At 40.0% G+C, this 22,689-nt stretch overlaps 1 protein-coding gene across 1 annotated transcript in view; it reads right to left on the bottom strand.

Moving 5' to 3' along the window:
- rnf150.S (ring finger protein 150 S homeolog) overlaps window positions 1–20,687 on the bottom strand; it is an 81,141-nt gene extending 60,454 nt beyond the window's left edge. The window contains exon 1 of the mRNA XM_018243286.2: window positions 19,378–20,687. Within this exon, the coding sequence (XP_018098775.1) occupies window positions 19,378–19,831 (454 nt within the window). The 5' untranslated portion in view covers window positions 19,832–20,687. The remainder of the gene's footprint in view (window positions 1–19,377) is intronic.
- Window positions 20,688–22,689: the final 2,002 nt, after the last annotated feature.

Below are 22,689 nucleotides of genomic sequence, written 5' to 3'. Positions count from 1 at the left end.
AGGGGCTGGAGCAGAATTAAGCGAGGAGGGGGGAGAAGTATGTGCAGCAGCATGGAGGAGTTAATGCATGCTTCAGATCAGAGAGTAAGCAGCAACGTTAAAGCTTTAAATTGGCCATGTTCTCACCCCTAGGCTTATACACGAGTCAATACATTATTCCAGTTTTCTTAGGTAAATTAGGTACCTCGGCTTATACACGGGTCGGCTTATATACGAGTATATACGGTAGCTAGAACTGTTGTACATTATGTTTTTGTGTTTCTGTACCAGCCCAAGTCAACCACAGTCCTTTAGCAGGGCAGATCTGTCTCTGAATATGCCCCAGTAGCCCCCCCCGTCTTCTTTTCCACTGATTCACTTCACATGCTCTGTGCTGCTGTCACTGAGCTTAGGGAGCCACCAAAAATATACAGTACACATAGACAATAAGAGGCACATTTATCAAAGGTTGCATTTCGAATTCATGTATTTTTAAAAACTCCAATAAACTCCCATGAACTTGAAATTTGACCAATAGAAATTTATTAAAAAAATCTAATTTCTAAAACTCGGGTGAATAGGATGAACCCGAAAACTCGAATCGAATTTGATTTGAGTTGTAAAAACTTGATTCAAGTTTTTTCTCAGAATAAAACTTGAATGTCAACAACGCCAAATTTATCCCAGGATGTCTCCCATGGACTAAAACAGCAATTCAGCACGGATTTGATGGCGAATAGTTGAATTTGAGTTCTTAAAAGGCCAGAGTATGATACATTTTCGAAAATTTTATTTGAGTTTTTAAGAAAACTCAAATCGAATTTTAACAATTCCATATTCTAATTCGACAGTTTTGGGCGTAAAATAATTTGAAAATTAGAATTTGAAATTTGAATTTCCAATTCGACCCTCAATAAATCTGCCCCTAATGTCACAATATAAGGCTGATTACTATTTAATACAGATAATTATTACATGGCATCACTGTAGTATCATCTTATATTACAGGCCAAACTCATTTTCTGCTTGATAATTTGCAACGACCCCTAAGCTTAGCTTCTCAACAGCTGCCCTGAGTCCACTGAACATGTGAGTGTCACAGACACTTTCCAAGATGGTGACCCCCTGTGACAAGTTTGAAGTCCTGCATCATTGCTGCTATTGACAAGCTGAAACTTTAGGCTGGTGGAATTACGTTCAGTATATAAAATATAGGGATGCACCGAATCCACTTTTTTGGATTCAGCCGAACCCCCGAATCCTTCTTGAAAGATTCGGCCGAATACCGAACCGAATCGGCAAATTAGGGGTGGGAATTTGTGGGAATTTTTTACTTCCTTGTTTTGTGACAAAAAGTTATGCGATTTCCCTCCCCACCCCTAATTTGCATATGCAAATTAGGATTCAGATTCGGTTCGGCCAGGCAGAAGGATTTGGCCAAATCCGAATCCTGCTGGAAAAGGCCGAATCCTGGCCGAATCCGAACCAAATCCTGGATTCGGTGCATCCCTAATAAAATATGGCATTTTTAGCCATATTAATTTTTAGGGTTTAGTTCTCCCTTAAGGTAAATACCACTTGCACTAGAAAGAGTAGTAATATGTGTGTAACATGCTGAAGCTGAATAAACACAAACAGGCTAAAACAGACTTTTCACCATAGTTTTCAACCATAAGGGGAAAATATTTTCAACTGATTTCACTTTTTTGCCGTAATGGATAAAATTAGCTTCCCTTGTTTTTGTTTTCCACCACAGAAAAAAATTTGTTTTCTTCTGGTGTTTTTTTTAAACGTGCAAAAAAAGTAAGAAAAATATTTTTACTGAGTCAAAATTTAATATCTTGTGAACAAAGAATGCAAAACATTTTCAGTACACTAAGAAAACAATGTGCTCATCAAGCAAAAATGCCAGTTGTATTAAAACTGGAAGAGTATCTTGGCTGGTATCAAACCTAGGACCACTGTGTACAAGGCAGAAATGCTAATAAAAGGCAGCACAGCACAAGCTTACATATTATAATGAAGACTGAAACTTATTAAAAGTCTGTCAAATCTATGTAGCAGTAATTCATAACTCCATGAAACTAAACTAATCCTTGCACATTTCCATTTGATACCCATCATTAAAGGAGAAACAAACCCTTATTAGAAAAAAACCCTACCCCCTTACTCTTCGTAGACCAATCTCCCTCCTCCCCCACAGCCTAACTCCCCCCCGAGCAAATGCCCCTAATTTTTTACTTACTCCTCCGTGCAGATTTGGCCTTGGGAGTTCACGGGCATCATCTTCTTTTATCGGTCTTCTTCTGAATCTGAGCGGAATCTGCCCAGATGTTCGGGACTGGAAATTTACTCCAACTGCACATGCGCCGAAACTCCGCTCTGATTCCGAAGAAGAGCGAAAAAAGAAGATAGCGCCCGTGAACTCCCGAGGCTAGATCTGCCCGGAGGGGTAAGGCAGTTAGGCTGTGGGGGAGGAGGGAGGTTGGTCTACGCAGGGTAGGGTTTTTTTCTAGTACGGGTTTGTTTCTCCTTTAAGGTACAGAATACAAATAAATCAATGTTAGGTTTGCATCTGTAATTAATTAAAGGTTATAGAACAGTCAGCTCACTTATACATATTCAAATTAAACAAGTGATTTGATGATTGAGTACAGGCATGCTATTTTTGTTAAGACCACAAGATAAACATGATATAAAACAAACTAAATCTTCTTCCCCCTTTGACATTTTGGCATAACATTTAGTGCACTCATTGAAATTGGAACTTGTCTGGAGGTTGTATGTGGCTTTATCTGATTGCCAACAGAATTGAATTAGCAAACTGGTTTCTAGCATTCTCAAGTTCTAAGTCTCAGATTCCCATTGAGAATATTCTATTTTAGGCTTGTCTGCAGCACAGGGAAACAAGGTGCATTTCAACATTCAAAAATAGTTCTTTTAAAGGAATTGTTCAGTATAAAAATAAAAATTGGCTAAACAGGCTGTGCAAAATAAAAAATGTTTCTAATATAGTTAGTTAGCCAACAATGTAATGTATAAAGGCTGGAGTGACTGGATATCTAACATAATAGTCAAAAAAACTACTTCCTGCTTTGCAGCTTTCTTGGTTTTGACTGATTAGTTACCAAGCAGTAATCAATCAGTGAATTAAGGGGGGCACATGGGTCATAACCGTTTGCTTTTTAATCTGAGATGCATACTGAGGATCAATTGAAAACTCAGTGAGCAGTTATGTCCTATGTGGTCCCCCTTAAAGGAGAAGGAAAGCTAGTCGGCGCAAAAACCCTTCCCCCCTCCCGTGTGTTGCCCACCCTCCCCCCTGGCCTACCCGTCCCGCTGGGCAAATGCCCCTAACATGTTACTTAACCTTCTGCGCAGGTCCAGTCTACGGCGTTCACGGACGCCATCTTCTTCCACGCGATCTTCTTCCTGCTTTGACCGGCGCATGCGCAGTAGGAGCATTTCGCCGGTACGATCTTCTGCGCATGCACCAAAAGTCACGACTTTGTGACTTTTGGCGCATGCGCAGTAGATCTGTACCGGCGAAATGCTCCTACTGCGCATGCGCCAAAACGCCAGTCAAAGCAGGAAGAAGATCGCGTGGAAGAAGATGGTGCCTGTAAACTCCATGGACTGGACCTGCGCAGAAGGGTAAGTAACAAGTTAGGGGCATTTGCCCAGCGGGACAGGTAGGCCAGGGGGGAGGAGGGAGGGTGGGCAACACACGGGAGGGGGGGGGGTTTTTTGCGCCGACTGGGTTTCCTTCTCCTTTAAAGTCACTGACTAACCCAGAGTTAGAGAGCTGCAAATCAGGAAGATGTGTTCTGCAATTATGTTAGACATCCAGTCACTCCAGCCTTTATACTATATTAACTATACTATATATAACTATATTAGAAACATTTTTTATTTTATTTTGTACAGCCTATTTACCTAGTTTTTAGTTTTACACTGAAATGTTCCTTTAAAACAATATTATCTTATAGTTCTCTTGTATCATAAAAATAATTCTTAAAATTCATAGGATGTTAGAGCCCTATGTAGGGTTCTTATGCCAACAGGAAAATACTGTAAATATTAACATTGTAAAAAACAGGCATGGAACCTGTTTCTAGAATGCTCTAGATAAGGACAATGGCATACCAGGAGATTAATCTTCAGTGATAAATCTCTGCTTCTGCGGGTGACTAATCTTCTGTAAATGCTTTCCCACCGGCAATGTAAATCGCTGAAAGTAAAATCAATGTGTTGCGTCAATCTCCCAAACCAAACTTTTTAAAATGGTAAATGCACAGTAATTCTGGTGTTCCTGTGACTGCCTACATTCAGGGCCGTTCCTGTCATGAGTCAAGGTGAGCACCTTGCCTCAGGCGGCAGTGAATGGCCACTTACAAGGGGCGGCAAAAAGCCGCCTCTTGTAACTTTAAGAGCCGAATTTCCGTTTTCTAAACCGGAAATTCGGCTCTGCTAGTGCAGAAAGCACAGTACACGCTCGTTGCACTATCGATGCCGCCCCTTTTGACCCGCTCAGACGCTAAACTTTTAAGTGCGCATCGGGAGAGGGGGGCGGCACCGGGGTTGCTGCTTCAGGCAGCAGCCCACAGATCGCCCCTGCCTACATTTACACTTATTAAACTTAAAATGAAGCTACTGTACGCCATATTTAACTGGTTGTCCTGTCCTGAGGTTTGCTTTAAATCAACTAACCAGTGAATGCTACCTATTAGTTATGTGTCACTAATAAAACAGTTATTATTCTATATCCTTTTGCCACAGTGCTTTACAGAGTTTATACATTAGTCACATCAGGAGCTGTGTAAAGTTGCACACTTTCTGCCTTTTATTATATTATTATTAATTTTATATTAACAGTAATTGGCAAGTCAGTTACTGGATATGCCTTAAAAACAATACTGACGTTCCAATAATCACTTTAAAGAAAGGTGCCTATTTACAGAAGAGAGAAAAGTAAAAAAAAAGTCTTTCACTCTATCTACTGAGTATGTGTTGACCTCGGCCACTGAATAACAAGGAAGTGGAAGAACAATATAGTTCCATGGTGCTCGCTCAGAAGTGCCTGTATAGCTTATCAGAAGAACCAGCCCAGGCTATTGGGTAAATGATTATAATAACTGGGGCATATGAAAAAATGCTATTGCAGGTGCAATATTTAGTTTAATATTTTTTTTTAATATTTATTATTTTATATTGTTGTCTGATACCAGGGAGGCATAAAAATGCTTAACCCTATTGGGTCATACTTCTGAGCATGTTTGGTCAGCTTATCAGTCTGTGTGCTGATCAAAATGTTGGCCTCCTAATAGATATTTGTTTGGGGTTCAAATGGGACAAACTCCCATTGGGTACTCTGGAAAACTGTGAGTGAGAACTATGGTGGGTCAAGGAACTTGATCTTTTCTGACAGGTCCAGTACACACTTCTTATGCCATCTAATCTTTGCCCCAAGAGCCAAAATATTGGTTGATTTGGCCATACAGGTATACAGGTAAGAATAATAATAACCATGCCACTGTCACACCTTCCAAAAATACATACACCCATGGGAAGACGAGGTTAACAGCAAGGTTGAAGTTATAAAAGGAAGTCTTGTAGAAAGCAAAGTGTATGAAGGGATATGGACTGATCGATAAGAACAATGAAGTGATTCTTAGAAGATTACAAGGGGAAGCTGTCTGTTATTGTAGAATTCAAATAAATCTTACAGTGTAAACATTCATAGTACTTACTGTTCCCAGATGTATTAACTGATATTATAGGCTGCACAACTAATATGATTTATACTGTGATTCCAGAACTCTAGAAGTGTCACAATGGACTGTAAGGCTGGAAAGCAGAAATGCACGCCCAATGTAAACTCAATACACATCTTAGGCTAAAATTTGTTTGCAGTTATGACACAAAGGGATCAGGTGAAAATTTTTCCTGGATTTTATACCAGTTTTATTTTTCTGGTCCCCTGAAAAGCATAAGATAAGGGTTGTACTGTATTGTATATTTTGTGTTTCAATGTAATATGCAGAGTGTACAGTGCTATAGTCACAAGGAAATTGTACGATTGTTTGGGTTATTACCTGAAAACCACAAATTATTCAGATTATTGTCCAAAGTGATAAATGCAATTTGCAGGCAAGTTAAAAAGATGCTTAAAGATTGTGCCTATATTGGCACAACATTGACATTGTAAAAATGTGAAATGTTTGCACTATGAAGATCCAACAGAGAAAAACCATCCCTCTCAGTATAATGTTGCTATGCCACAATGAGAAACAAGCAGAAAAAAGTTATCTGCCGCACACCACTTACTTGTGTGTAGGGTGCAATGAGAAACAAAAAAGAATGGTCAAATTTCTGCAGCAACTGTGTCTTTAGTTTCAAATATGATGATGCAACAAATGATGTTGTAAAACTAAATGCTTTGTGACATTACAAATTTTTGACACATTAAGGGGGTTATTTATCAAAATATGAATTTTTCTGATTATTTAATTTGACCTTATTTAGTAATAAAAAACCTTGATTCAATTGGATCGGGCAAAAACTCTATAATATCGCGTGAAAACCTGAATTGTACGATTTTTTTCCAAAAAAGCGTGACATTGTTAGTAAAATTTTCTGCCTAATTCCAGAGAAGACCACAGAAACTTCAAAATAGGATAGGGACCTCTCCCATTGACTTATATACAACTTCGGTAGGTCTGAGATGGCAGATTTTCGGATTCAGACTTTTTGCAGCCTTGGGGTATAAATAGTTTTTTTTCACTAAAAATTCAGATTTTATAGTAGAAAAATAGAATTTTTTGTGTTTGAGCATTCAGACTTTAATAAATAACCCCCTTATAGTCTATTACTGCAATTTTTTCCCAGTGCTTTAAACTGCAACAATGGTAATGTTTTAGAAAAATGTATACAAACATTTGTCAATCAGTTGTTAACAGGAAAATGTTAAAATGAAAGGAGAATATGGATCTGCATGGTCCTCTATTGGATGCTTGATAAATAATCTCTTGTATTCTGTGCACGTCACGATTTGTTGTGTGTGCTCAGGCTTAGAGCTGTGGTTGTTGGACTTCAACCCCATCTGAGGTTAAAACATTGGTCAGGAATCCTTTAGCTAATAAAAGGGTTACAGATTTATGAAATCATAGGTTTATCAACAATATCTAGGATGGCAAATTAGTTTTCACCCAAAATCTCACCCCAAGGGCCATGTCACATTAGACATTTTCTCCACCAGGGTACCAACTTATCCAGTGCTTACTTGATGTCCGATATTCCATAAACTTAAATAATTTAACCTGTTAAAATACAGGACAATACAAGACTACAGCAAATCAGAGGCTTCTTTAGCCTGGTCACTAAAAGGTCTTCAGGCCCATGACAGCTCCCATGACACTGCTTCAACCCCCTCTAGGGGGGCAGCCCCATGGTTTGGAAAATACTGTTATGGGGCTATTATGGTCAGGTGCCAAATAAATGCTACGCAGTTGCCCTAAACAAAAATACTCCTTTTAATGTTGAGAATCTTAAAATGATGTTTTGTTATATTTCTGCTCTTGCTGGGATTGTGGCCAAAGATTTCCGATGAACAATGGCAGAGCTTGCAAAAATGCAATCCATTAATACAACAAGTCCCCCAAGTCATTATTAAAGCCGCTACAACTGCTTGATAAATATAGGCTGCCTGGGCAGGTAATAACAAGGGACTGAATGTATCAATGGTGCCAGAAATCTCTTATACTAATCGGTGGATTTTGTCCTTCACAAGATATACAAGATAGGAGTAGACTCCTGCTGTTGTCAGAGCAGGGTCACACCATAGAAAAGTGCTTTTCAGCGCTTCATTAATGAACCTCTGTTGACCACAAAGGTCAATGACCCTTAAATTACTTGCTGATACATGTTTGTTCTATACGTATTTAACACGTATTCATTGAGTAATCACTAAATTAAGCCACTGAGTGCCAAAACTACACAAGAGGCACCAGAAGTTGCCAGTGAACTCACAATATTTATCTATTATCTGGAAAGTTTAGGATCTGGTGTTTTCTGGTTAAGGAATCTTTACTTAATTTAGATCACCATACATCAAAAAAAAAAAACCCCAATTGGATGGTTTTGCCATCTATATGGATTCATGCAACTTAGTTAGAAGCATGTTCAAAAATTGCTTTAAATGCAGTATATGGGTAATGGCCTTCCCATAATTTGTAGCTTTCTGAATAACAGGGTTCCAGATAAGAGATCCCATACTTTGTTTAAATCACAGAAGTATGAACAAGGCTAGGATGAACAGGATAGGATGCTCTCAGATAAAGATTCCCATGATGTGAACTGTGATCTGAAATAGCTGATATGAGATCTATATATATATATATATATTGTGAGCCAAAACATTGAACAATAAATCCTTTTTTATTTTTCATATACTGTATATAGTTGTAATCTTAGGGCCAATCTGATATAGTATTCACTGAATAAATATGTTTGTGGGGAGATACTTTACATGACAAATACTTGTTACATCGAGAACTATGCCCCATGTTGCTAATCTATTCAAACAAACCTTCAAACAAAATCACAAAATATAGGGCCCTAAATGCAGTTATTTTCTGTTCGACTGTTATCTGGTGCCTAACTAGAACTCCCCAGGTCTTCTTCAATATTCAAGGTTTGCAATCAATCCTGCATCATTCATGCATCAATGTTTCAGTACAGTACAGGTACAATGACACAGGCTGAACTATATAAATATGTTTGGTTGTGGTCTGACAGGGCCAGGACATATGTAGAATATATACTGTAATATGTAGCTAGGTTGGGATGCTTAGCTAAGGCCAAACCCTGTGTCTGTGAGAATATCACTACTGTATATGGACAGATGCTAAAAGTTACAGCTTAGGCAGAGATAATCTCAGCGAGAGTGCCTTTCCGGATCATGTAAGTGTTGGCTATGGAAAGGGAAATACCACAGCATTTTTTTTCTGTCAGCGGAAGTCTCTGAAAAATGAACACAGACAATCCTGCTGTTTCCGCCTTCTTTGTCAATCCTCAGCTTGTACTTTTCATTTAAAGGAGAACTAAACCTCCCATGGTGATAACTCCCCACTGCCCCCCTCCCTGCCTCCCCCCAGCACAGTCTTACCCCTGAATTGTGTCCCCTCTAGAAATAGCAACGCACATGCCTGCACATGATTGAGCGCAGTGGAGCTCACAGGCGCTATCTTCACTTTGTTTCGGCGCATGCGCAGTTGTCACAAACCGGAAGAGTGCTCCAACTTGGCATGCGCCAATACGCAGCTCACTTCACGAAGATTACCAAAGAGAAGAAGATGGCACCCCTGAGCATTGCAACGCTCACTCTGCATGTGTGGTCGCTATTTCTAGAGGGGGTGAGACTGTGCAGGGGGGGGCAGCGGGGACTGATCACCATGGGGGGTTTAGTTCTCCTTTCAAGGGGTTGTTCACCATTGAGTTAACTTTTAGTATGATGTGTAGAGAGTGATATTCTGAGACAATCTGCAATTGGTTTTCAATTTCTATTATTTATAGTTATTTATTCAGCAGCTCTCAGGTTTGCAATTACCCTAGCAACCATGCACTGAGTGGAATAAGAGACTGGCATATGAATCGCAGAGGGCCTGAATAGAAAGACAATAAATGTGTAGCCTTATAGTGCATTTGTTATTAGATGGGGTCAGTGACCTCCATTTGATAGAGTCAGAAGAAGAAGGAAAATAATTTAAAAATTATACAAAATAAATAATGAAAATAACGAAAAGTTTACTTAAAGGTGAACAACCCATTAAATGCTATCGACAGTTAAAGTCTCTTTTATACTGAAATATAACATTGACTGGGAGTCGAGGAAACAAGTTTGATGAGTGATTGCATGCATGGAATGCACATTGCCTTATCTCTTAGGTGATATAATCCAACAGATTCCATACGCATAGTAACCTGATGAAAAATGCTGTACATCTGTTGTTCTAGCTACACTTGGAAATCTTTATGCAACCTTTTATCTAATCAAAATGTTGCAAAATATCTAGCGATTTCTCTAAGGCTATCCAGCAAGGGCTTAATGTTAAACCTTGGCTGGGAAGTGGAGTATTACCAGAATTGCGAGGGGGTAGTAGCAGAAACAGTCATCTGCAGATGAAGGTTGGTTTAGAAAAATATCCCTAAGGTGGTCCCCTCATTGATGGCCAAAAGGAATAGGCAGGAGGAAGAGAAGTTATTTAGTTTTTCACTGTGCCTACTGGAGCCCAGGGGAGTTGGTTCATTGCTCTGCAGGTATCCAATAGCTACCTACTGTAAAATATTAGTATAGGGGAAATTTAACCTTTTAAAGGGCAAGTCAACCATATAAAAATTGCCTAAAAAAAGAAAACTTTTTAATTTTTAAGCAACTTTCCAATATACATTTATTAAATATTTTCGGAGCTTTTATAGTTACTTGTAAAAAAAAAAAACATTGCTATTGAAAGCAGCATTTGCTTAACTCCTGGTTGTTCATTTTAAAAAATGTCTTAATTCCCCAGCAAAGACATGTTTTTCAGTTCAGTTGTTTTCAGATTGTTCACCAGAAATAAAGACTGTTTGTAATTACTTTGTAACTGTGACCATTTTCTAATATTGAAGTGTAAAGTTTAATGTTTTACCTTCTGAAGCAGCTCTGGGAGGAAGGGGGTGGCAGACACTTTAGTGGTTTTAAATTGATATATTTAGTTGATACATTTCTTATCTTTTTCCCTGCTAAGCAGAATCCCTGAGTGTCATTAAAGGCAGCAGTTAGAATTGATACAATAGCTGCTAATACTTCACAAATACTGCTGAGAAATGTATCAACTAATTGTGTCAACTAAATGTAGCAAATTGTAAAAGTTCAGCATGCTCCTGGATCACTGAGTTGCCAGAATCAAACACATTACAGAACATTAAACTTTAACCTTCAATTTTGGGAAAACTGTAAAAAATAAAAGATGTAAAGCAACTGAAAAAATTCTTTGTTTATGGAGAACAAACTGAAAACAACTGAACACTGAAAAAGTGTTTGGATGGTGAACAACCCTTTTAATCATCTGCCTTTTCTTACATTGTATCAACAGTCTGAGCCAACAGAGCAAACAATAGAAAGGGACAGAAAAACACTGCTTTCAATTGCGATATATATAAATATATATACTGTGTATATATATATATATATATATATATTATTGCTGTGCGGATCAGGTAAAACCTGACCCCGCCGCACCCGACTTCCAGGTTCTTTTTATAGACCCGCCCTGACCCACCCCGCCAATGATGTCACAAAAGGGCGGGGCGAGTAGGTGCACGGCTATAAAACTGGAAGCCAGCAGTGCAAGGTGGCGGGCGGGGCTCAACCCGGACCCGCCCACAACCGAAATGGGGGTGCAATGTCGGCCCAAATAACTAACACCATAGAACATCTATAATGAATGTATATTGAAAGGGATATTCCCAGAATGGTGAAAGTAGATGAGACTAGAATAGTAAAATAGTCATATGCACATGTACATTGGTCTGATTGAATATTCCACACAATTAAAATAGGTAGAAGGCAGAGGGCTTCAGGGTTTTTGGGGTGATCACATCATGCAGGCCATTAGCACGACAAGACAAGGAAAGCATAGAAAAAAGCACTCAGTCATAAGCTGAACCATCAGCACTTAGCAATGAAGAATGTTAAAATCCAGAGATTGTAGTATGACATGTACACCAAGTGCCACAAATACAAAGAAAAATGGTGTAAATGATCTCTAAACATCATAAAAAGAAAGTACCGGATTATATGTTATTTGTGCATCAGAGGACGGAACACTCTGCAGACATCTGAAGAGGAGCAGAGATCTATTAATGGTTCTCAGACACAGTCTTCAAGATATTATCAAAGCTGACAGATATTTGAATCGGTGTATAAGGGGGTTAGACAAAAAACCCATGTGCTGCAGTGAACTTACCCTGAAAAAGAACTCCCTTAGTGAGTCCTGAAGGCTGGAGTTATTATCCACTGTTCTATAAATATATGATTTATGAGATGTCAAGCAGAGCTTCTCCCAAGTGTAGTCCACTTAAATTAAATTCACACATGCTCTTTCCTGTCTGCAGACACCATTAGCATTTTTTGGGGGGACTACAGGACTATAGCAATAAATTGTCAAGAAATTCCTAGTAAAATGTCTGCTGTTGACTAGACAACAGCACGAAAACCCTATGAGCAGGGAGCAGTTTGGGCCATTAACATGGTTATCTCCTGTTGCGTCTGCACAGACTCCTAACGTAATCCGATAAATGGGCTGGGGCTAACAATCATTTTTAAATGAAATGGCTACAACACAAAATTGCTTCACTTCACCAGACTGCAATTTAAAAAACACTTCCGGTATTAAATGTCACATCAGGGGTATAGGACACATGAGGGCTTATTTATCAACACTGGGCAAATTTGCACCAAGTCAGTAACCAAAGGCAACCAATTACTGTAGTTTATTGTTGGTTCACCTTATTGAAATATATATAATAAAATAACATTCTGGCCACAAACTAGAAAGTTCTATGTCAGTTATGGTCCAAAAATGATCAGCATCACAAGGGACCTTTAATATGCCAGTAAAAGCTCCAGCTTCTAAGAAAATGTACCCCACTGCCATTCACTATGCTGCTGTGATTACTATTTCACCTTGTGAGCAACATGTTGGTCACCAACTCCTTGGTTGTTTCTCCCAGTAGCCTCAAAGCAGGTGCTTATTTTTTAATACCTCACTTGGAGTCAAGTTTTGGTTCAGAACTCTTATTTGGCACCAAGCCCCCTCACCCCTGGCACCCCTGCCTCAAAGCAGGTGCTATTTTTTGAATTCTAGGCTTGGAGGCAAGTTTGGGTTGCATAAGGTGTATTGCTAAACATAGCCTCCTATAGGCTGCCAGACCACATAGGGGCTACAAATAGTCAATTACAGCTCATAATTGGCACCCCCAGAAACTATTTGCATGCTTGTTTTGCTCTCCAACTTTTATTTACATTTGAATGTGGCTCGAAATAGATTGGGCATCTTTGTACTAAAATTTGTTAATTTAAATATGAAGGAAAATTCCCTTTAGCATAAATTAGTTGAAAACATATTGTTTCACCTGGTTTTTCTATTCACTTTATATTTTTTACACAGAAATCATTGAAATTAGGATTGTGCTTCAACTACACATGCCACTGTGCTCTTTTGTAAACAAGTCCCTCCTCACATTTAACAGGTGGATTGCCATCAAGTGTAAATGCAGAATGGAAAATAAACAATGCTCTTACGAGAAAATAGCTTAATATTCTACAATTGCTAATTGTATTGGGTAGAATAAGTTTTATGCATCCCACACTTGGTGCATTTATATTCAAAAATCTGTGCAACATTTCAAGGGTCTCAAACTTTAGCCCTAGGTGCCTACACATTGAACGACTGATAACTGATCTGCCAACAAGTACTGATACATTTTATTAATCTGGCAGTCTGGATGATTCAAAATACCTCCTCTGTAAGCAATTAACCCTAAAGCTGGATATACATGGAGAGGACCACTTGTTTGGTGAGGTTGCCTTAGTGTGTTTAGCTGATCATTAGAATTCCTTAGTTATCTGGTACCAACATGTTTCCAGCGCTTCACAAAGGTTATACTGTACACCATCATTAACATCTTTCCGTGTCCCAGTGGAGCCTACATAGGCCACACCTAGGCCAACAATTAGATAATAATAGGGATCAAGGCAGGCACAGCGGGAGAGGGCTTCATCAACAAATCAAAGTGGTTGTCCCCTTTTTGATAGATAGCTGGCCATTTCCCCGCTAGATATCTATCAGACAGCATGTCACTCAGCGGCTAAAATCATCCCATAAAGCACTATTTTAGGACTAGCTGACAGGTTATTAGCCAAATGTATTTTCCAATTTCAGAAAGGACATCAATCATTTCATCATAGTGGTAAACATTGATCGCACAGAATGACTGATAGGTGGCTTCCCACTCACAAATTGTTAGCCATTAACCCATTTGGGGTAAAAAAAATTCCTACCTGCTGACCACATTAATACAAATGGCCGGAGTTTCAGTCAAATAACATATTTTACAAAATAGTGAGGATATGACAGCTATTCGCAATAAATCTGCAATATCCTTCACTGAAATATATGTTCTCTTTTTAATATAAAGAAGCAGGCCATCCCCAAGGATTGAACTGTAGTTGGTTTAGACTTGGTATAAAGTCTAAAGGCTTTTTCCATTTGATAGTCATTGGGATGTTTCCACTTAAAAGCATGTGTTGTAGTTTTCGCAGCAGATTAAAGCTAGGTCTGTCATGCTTCATTTGGATTTTTTTTCAGCCATCACAAAGCTTTGGTGCTGTGCTAGTGTACCCTATGAGTTAAGAAAATTGTGGGGGTAGAAACTCGTGAAAGGTGGAACTGCACCTGGTGACAAGATATCATAGCTAATGAGCTACAATAATTTTTTTGTTCTCCAACAAACAGCAGGACCTTAATTTCTATAAAATTAATTAGTTCAACAACTCATCTGGTCTAAAATTTTATTCATTTAAATTCATCCTTCTAATTAGGAGGTTTATTTGCTTTATTGTGCCCAAATATACCATCTATACAAATTTCTTTGAAAAACTGCATGGTATATTTGGGCACAATAAAGCAAATAAACCTCCTAATTAGAAGGACGAATTTAAATGAATAAAATTTTAGACCAGATGAGTCACATTCAGTTACATTGAGAAGGAAAAACAGCAGCCTGCCAGAAAGCAATTCTCTCCTAAAGAGTCACATGACCTGGGGCAGCTGGGAAATTGACAAAATGTCTAGCCCCATATCAGATTTCAAAATTTAATATAAAAAAAATCTGTTTGCTCTTTTGAGAAATGGATTTCAGTGCAGAATTCTGCTGGAGTAGCACAATTAACTGATGCGTTTTGAAAAAAACATGTTTTCCGATGACAGGATCCCTTTAAGATATATTTGCTGGAGATGCAGTATTTTCACACTGTATGTTTTTATTTCATGCTTCTGACATATTCACAATAAACAAAGGACACAGGAAATGTATATTTTGCAGTAGATTAGAAACCATGGGGATCTTGTTCTTCTTTTACTTTCAATCTGAAGTGTTGAAAGCCTTCCAAATTCTGGATTATTGCAAATATTTAAATCTATGTATCATAATCCAGAATTTTGAATTTCTCAATGTAACTGAATGTGTCTCAGTGGGACATGGGTTTTTACTTTTGAGTGTTGTTCTTAGATCTACCAGGCAGCTGTTATCTTGTGTTAGGGAGCGGTTATCTGGTTACCTTCCCATTGTTCTTTTGTTTGGATGCTGGGGGGAAAAAGGGAGGGGGATGATATCACTCTAACTTGCAGTACAGCAGTAAAGAGGGATTGAAGTTTATCAGAGCACAAGTCACATGACTTGGGGCAGCTGGGAAATTGACAATATGTCTAGCCCCATGTCAGATTTCAATATTGAATATAAAAAAATCTGTTTGCTCTTTTGAGAAATGGATTTCAGTGCAGAATTCTGCTGGAGTAGCACTATTAACTGATTCATTTTGAAAAATGTTTTTCCCATGACAGTATCCCTTTAAGTTAAGCTATGGGCTAGGCTTCTTCAACAAGTAATTTTGCTATGGTAACATCCTTATGCCACAGGTGAACCATGAGCCCCTGACCTAAATATACCAATCAGTGCCTCTGACATGCAAATTAGTTGCTAATATTTAACATGTTAATTTGTCAGAGGCACTGAGTTCCATGCTAAGATGACTCTGGTGCTCAGTTCTCTGTTACAGAAAAATACCATATTCATGTATCTGGGGAACATGTACTCTCTGCTAATGTTTACCATACCTTGCCATAACACTTTTTTTTTGGAGTCATGTACATATTTCAGTACTTTCTTGGACTCACTCGCTGTGAGCCCAAAAGTGGGTCCCCTGAAACATTTTTTAAAAATTCATCTTTCACATATACATGTATTGAAAGAAGAACTGACTTCTGGTACATTGTTCCAAAAATCAGAACCAGAACACAAATAGATAAAACAAATATGGCTTTATCTGCAACTACATTTTCAAATATCTTCTTAAAATAATGTATATTGCAAAACTGCTTTTGGTAGGTTTTATATTATATTTACAATATTCTAACAACTAATGCAAGTCAATCTGTGTAGAAGTTCAATAGACCCATCATGTGACTTTATGCAATGGCAGTCAGGCTGCCAGGACTGAAAAGCTTTTGGCAGTTGCTTTGTACTGGAGCACATGGGAGATGAATGGCAGACCTGGAAAGCAACAACACTTGTTATCTGTGGAATTTACCCTATATCTCTGTTTTAGGGCTATGGCAGATGGGGAAATTTACCATGAAGCAACTTTGGGCTATTTCTGAAAACTAAGCGCCACATATTTTTTCCCACTGACGATTTACTTTTTGGAGATTTGTTGCCTGCATGAACAAAAGTGTTTTTTTTACTTTTGTATTTTAAATGATAATGGATTAAACAACATTATAACCTCCATGTTAATTATAGCAGGAACATTTACAGTTGTGATAAATATAGTAACAACCATTAGATTTTTTTTAGTAACTGAATGCCATTTAGATTTTTATCATCCCATCAAGTTGTGCTTCATCCCCATATAGATTATTCAGTCAATAACTGACCTTTCCTTAGCAACAAATAACAATAACCTTTGCTGTGGCAGATAAAATAGAAAGCCAAGCAAGTGTATACATACAATACATGACTGTACCTACACTATGTAGCAGAGGAGGAACTTGCTTTTGCTTCTAGGCATGTTAAGTTAAATGTTAATTTCTGTAGGCAACACACATCCAGCTTGATGTCACTTTATTCTACTGTATCCAGGGTAAGAATAATGCAATGTACAAAAATTATCAGTGGAATTCACTGGATGAAGCAATGTTACTCATTGCACCAAATGTTTATAGTTTCCAGGCAGACTCTCAGTGTTGCCAACATTCAGATTTCCTCTGAAGTCTCACAATTTAACCAAAAGTCTCCTGGAATCCACGGCTTACAGCTTCTTGCACTTGGGTCCAACTAAGGAATAATTTCATTGGCAAAGTTTATCTGTCATTGTCATTGCATGGAGGTCTGCAGTATTAGAACCAGTAACACAAAGCTACCATCCCCTTGAGATTCTTGATCTCACCATCAAGGCATATTTATGCAAATGTAAAGTGCTGTTTTTAAGTGTTAGAGCCATATACATTTAGGATAATAAATAAATAGCATTGCATGGTTACCCCTACTGAGAGCCCGGTTGCTGGAAATGTTAAACCATTACACAGTTCCTTCTATAAAACAGGCTGAGAACCTAAATAACTGTCAGACCTTACATAAATAATTAGTCAGTTGTGGAATATGGATGTCTAGAGCTCATTAATGCATTTGCAGTCCTAGAAAACAAAAACACTTTAGCAACTCTTCTGAATTAGCTATTGTCATATAATGATTTTTTTTAAAAAAATAAAATAGCAAGTAAAAGGCAGATTCAAAATAGCAAAATATAAAATAGCTACTACATGACCAAAAACCAGAACCAGGGTGTCCAAAAGTAGCAGGGTCATGCACACTTTACAACAGTTGCCTTTATAAAAGTAAATAAATCAATGAACAAGTCAATAAGGCTCCCTCCTTGCACATCAATCTGTGTTTGAGTGGAGTAATCCTTGAAAATAATGACAACATTAGCCAAGTAAGCACTACGTTAGCCTGGGTGCTGCATAATGTCAATTCACATATAAATAACAGTCTCCTCAAGGTTACCACCCAGCAGGCTAATTGCACCTTCATTCCTTGTTAAAACAGGATGCCCCCCCCCCCAGTACAGGCTAAAATAATAGGCCCACTGTAGTGTGACGGTTACTCCCAAAAAAACACTGCACCTGTGCGTGACACTGAAACAAGCACTGATGCCAACCGCTCCAATTTCCAGAGACTTCTTAATTGCTGAATATGGAATTCAAGGCCCCCAAAATATTCCATGTTTGTAGAAATGTATACACAGAGAGAAAGATATTATTATGCCCAGAAAACAACTGTCAGTGTCACAGTTCAAACTATCAGGCATGACCCTGCGACTTTTATTTAAACATTTCCCAGCAAGGAGCTACCTTTCAGGGTAGGACTACACAGACATTTTCTGCGCTATCCGACGCGCTGCGACAAAACGAATTGGACGTGACACGACTGTCAGATGCAGACGTAGCGTGCATCTTCTGCATCCGACAGTCGTGTCGCGTTGGATCAACGCTGCGACTTCAACCTGTGCATTCACTTACCTTATTTCTGTCACATGCAATTTCCTTCTGTATAAAACTACAGCTGTTTGAAATGGACTGTTAGTCTATGATTAAGGGATACAATCCCGAAACGCGTTAGGCGGCTTACAGCAGTTTTTTCCCAATAAACTTATCCAGAAGTGCCGTCAGCCTGTGGAGTTTTTGACATGCAATTTGTCGCAGCGCGTCAGATCGCCCGAAGACGTCTGTGTAGCCCTACCCTCAGACTCCAGCTACTGGGAAGCATACGGAATAGACACCCCCCCCAGTTATGGAAAGCATACTTATAACAGACAGGTTGACCCTGCAGGCCCCAGTTGTTGCTGAATGGCAACTAACAGCATTCTTTGTTGGATGCAGGTCACTTTGGTCCAGCAACAACTGGAGGGCTCCAGGATGTACCCGTCAATTTAAAACATAACTAAGTTAAAACAACCAATTGACAGGTAAGTGAAAGTAGCCCCGCTAAGTACAAAAGTGAAATGGTGCCCTGGCCCAGTATGGAGCAATGTCTAGATGGAGCACAAGGGTTCGCAATTGCTGCTGGTGCGTTTCATTGATTTGGTAGTATAACCTTAGTTATCTGAGTAAGGTACCCCCAGACCTTGCAAACTTATACAAATTATAGAAATCACTCTGGAGAACCAATCTCTCTAGTCTGTAATCTCTTTATTTGGTAACGCATGACATGTTTCGGATCGAGTGACGTTTCCTCAGGTGCTCATGTAAAAAAAAACACCTGAGGATGGATCACTCTATCCGGAACATGTCGTGCATTACCAAATAAAGAGATTATGGACTAGAGAGTTTGCTTCTCCAGAGTGATTTGTACAATTGGTGAAAGTATAACCACAAAGCAGTGTGGTGCCTTCCTCCAGTCAAGTCAACGACAGGAAATGGACAGAGTGGCCCATGTCTGTGCTCCAGCTGACATCTAAACAAACCATGGAGCAGGTGTCACGTGTGCCAAGTGTATGATGATGATGACGGAAGGACTCACCTGTATGTGGCATGGTGATGGTTTCATTGGCATTACTGGAGCCCACGTTATAAATGAGCACAGCAGAAGCGTTCTGTAAGGCGGCATGCTTTATTTTATCCCTGTATGTGCAGTTCCCCCTGGGAATAAGTGCCACCCATCGGCTGCCATTAGCCGGCACTGAGAACTTGGTGGCCGGGTCACAGGCCAGTCTGTCGTGCTGGGAAGAGGGAAGCACCGCCAAGCCCCAGGCATCCTGCTTGAGAGACTGCTCCCCGTACCTCCCGCACTCACTCTTCTCCGTCCTCCACTGGTGGCTCAGCGGCTCCGTGTAGGTGATGTTGACGAACGCTGTGTACCACTCCTCCTTCTCGGCCACCGTGAAGTCCAGGCACAGCAGATGTACGAAGCAGAAGGACAGCAGCCAGGTGGAGAGAGCGAGGCTGCGGCATGCTTGGACGAGAGACATTGCCATCTTTATTTCCCCTGCTCGCTCTCCAGCTTCTCTGCTGCTACTGCTACTGCTGCATATGTCACAGCCGGAGACTTGCCTTTCATTGGCTGCAGCGCGATTTGCTCTCTCCCCCACCACCTCTTCTGTCTCTCTCTCTCCAGACAATTTCTTTTATATCATTAGAAAGGGGGTGCGGACCAGCACACTCAGGGGGGTTTCTCCTTATGTGTGTTTTTGTTTATGAAACATTAGCCTTTTACTTGGCGGGGAGGATGCCCAGCTCTCACAGGAGGGTCACAGAGAATGGAGAGCTGGAGGTTACCCAACACTGCCGCTTTTGTTTGCCCCCTGGCTTTCTATATGTGCGTCCCTCCCACACATCAGTTGTGTTATACACAGGAGGAGTTTGTGGTACGGGAGCTTTAGCTCATATCCCCGCACTGGCTGAAAGCATTTTGCTTGGGGAGGGAGCTGAGGCGTAAAGCTGCTCCCCCGAACATGAAAGGCACACACAGTCCTGCTTGCACAGTCAGGGGTTAAACGTTTAGAGGGATTAGTAGACGTAGTAAAGGGGGTGGAGCTGGAGTTAGTGGGGAATTTGAATCACACAGTGACAGGAAGGACATCCATTTTGTGGTGAAAGGAGAAGAAAGCGCCTCTTCCTATGGCAGTGTTACACGAGCTTCCGGCTCGGATTTCAGCACTAGATTCATCAGCACCTTACCACTTACCGACACAAGGTGCGACTGGTATAAGAATAACCCATCCCCCTAAATGTCTGAGCCCTGGACAGCAGCCCCCCTGGAGCATTAGATGCAGCCCAAGTGCTTCCCCAGCAGCAGGTGCAACACAGAGTAGGGCTCAGAGAGGTGGGGGCAGAGAATGGGGGATTTCAGCATCAGTTCAGCAGCAAGTTGGTCTGGTGACAGGGGTGAGTATGGGGGCACCTTTCTTGAGTAGCTGGGCTGGTGGGGGTTATTTTTTTTTTTTGCTTATACCAAACAGCTATTCATGGAGGACACAACAGAGAGATGTCACACAGCACCAGGAGATGAGACAAGGGGCTGTGCAATTGGGACACTGCATGTAGACCATCGGGATACAGACATTTTGACAGAAATATCAGGATTGGGATTGTCTACATTATTTGTGGCATCTCAGGTGGCAGGTGAATCCATTACAGGAGGCATCAGTGTGGATGAGGCAGTGGATCAGTTGGACCAAGATTTGAGGGCATTGCAAGGGCAGCTCCTGCCGGCAGCAGTATGGGAACACCAGCAGCAGCAGCAGTCTACTCCCAAGAATTGGCACCACCAGCATTGTGGTGTCGGGGTGGTAACTTTGGGACAGAGGTAACGCAAGGGTTGGAAGCAGCCAGTGTGGTAATAGGAAGTCAAGGGCCGAGCTTGGTGGCTCTTGGTGCAGCTACAGATGGGACAAGCAAGCAGGTTAATGAGGAGGGTAAAAAGAAGGAAGATGCATTTAAAACTCTCTTGGTGTCTCATGCAGTAAAATGTATTACTCGTTTCCTTTTTAAAGGGCATTTGGTGGCACATATGAAGCAGGAAGTGAGAGAGAATATGGAAGAGGGAGAACATTGATATTCGACCCTTCTTCCCCTTGAGTATTTTAAGGTAGAAAAGTAGAAGGTTTAAGAGTATTGGAGGAAAGAAGATGAGGACAGAAGGAAATAATTTGCTTCCTAGGCATTCAAGCGTTTTCTATAATGGCTAGTGTGACGGGAGAAACACGTGGAGAATTGCTCTGAGTTTGGTTATTAAGACTTTATATCAGAAGCATATAGAGGATGTATGGAGGGAGTGCTTGCAAATGACTAGTTTAGGCAAAGGATGTCTCTGCAATGGAATCAAAGGACTATGTTTTTATGGATGGGTATAATGACACAGCATAGAGCTCACATTGTTGGGTGTGGGGCCCATCAGCCAGAATTGTTTTTCAGGTTTGCACCAGTATACAGGGAGTTGTCAGTTCCGGCAGGGCATCAAAAATAAGAGGTCTGCTAGCAGTTTAATGATGGCAGTGTTAGTGGGTGACAGCTTGTGGGGGACACAACCACCCTTTTTACCCAGTGCTTCAAGAAGCAGAGACAAGAGGGAAGTAGATAAGGTGATGCCTCCGTAAAAAATGTAGTACCCCAGTCTGTCTAAATGAAATGAGGTCCTGGTTGGAAAGTAACCATAACAGGGAGAAGGCTATTGATTCATATTCCATTTCAAGAAGGTAAGGGTGTGGGTTTAGCCTGAATGCATGCATTTACAAGTAGTTAATTAATCCTGAGGTGGCATGGGAAAAGCTTCAGAAGGAAGTACAAGATGTAAGATGTTGCGCTATTTTACACATTCAAACCACTATATCCAAAAGGAAGAATGTGAGGATCTCCAATAATAAAGAGCTAGATTTTTTAAAAAAGTAGAAAATTTATTAGGACATAAGACCTAACGCGTTTCGTGCCTGATGGGGCACTTACTCATAGGCTATTGTACACATTCTCCCATTGCTTGTTAGGTGTAGATTGGGGTAGTGCACAAAAAGGCTGGAAAGTTTCTGCTAATACATCACCTGTCTCGCCCAAAGGGCTTTTTGATGTATGATGACATCAGTGAGGAATTGGTTTTTTGAAGATGTGGTTAGGCTGGTATTAGTGTTTACTGTTTGCAATTATATATTTTTTTTGTAATATCCTTTTTATATTTATGTACTTTCTATGTTGGTATTGTTAAAGATCAAATTGAATCAGTTTTGTTTTTGTTGCTCTAAAATAAACCTAGCCTGTATGAAATTGTGCACTAGTGTATCTTAAAGATAATTGCACTCAGATGCAATGAGGAAGGGGTTGGTCCTCTGAAAGCTTGTGCTAC

Source organism: Xenopus laevis, chromosome 1S (assembly GCF_017654675.1).
Source record: "Xenopus laevis strain J_2021 chromosome 1S, Xenopus_laevis_v10.1, whole genome shotgun sequence".
NCBI lineage: Eukaryota > Metazoa > Chordata > Amphibia > Anura > Pipidae > Xenopus > Xenopus laevis.
The sequence above is the reverse complement of the archived record's forward strand: the minus strand, read 5'-3'. Positions and strand labels throughout refer to the sequence as shown.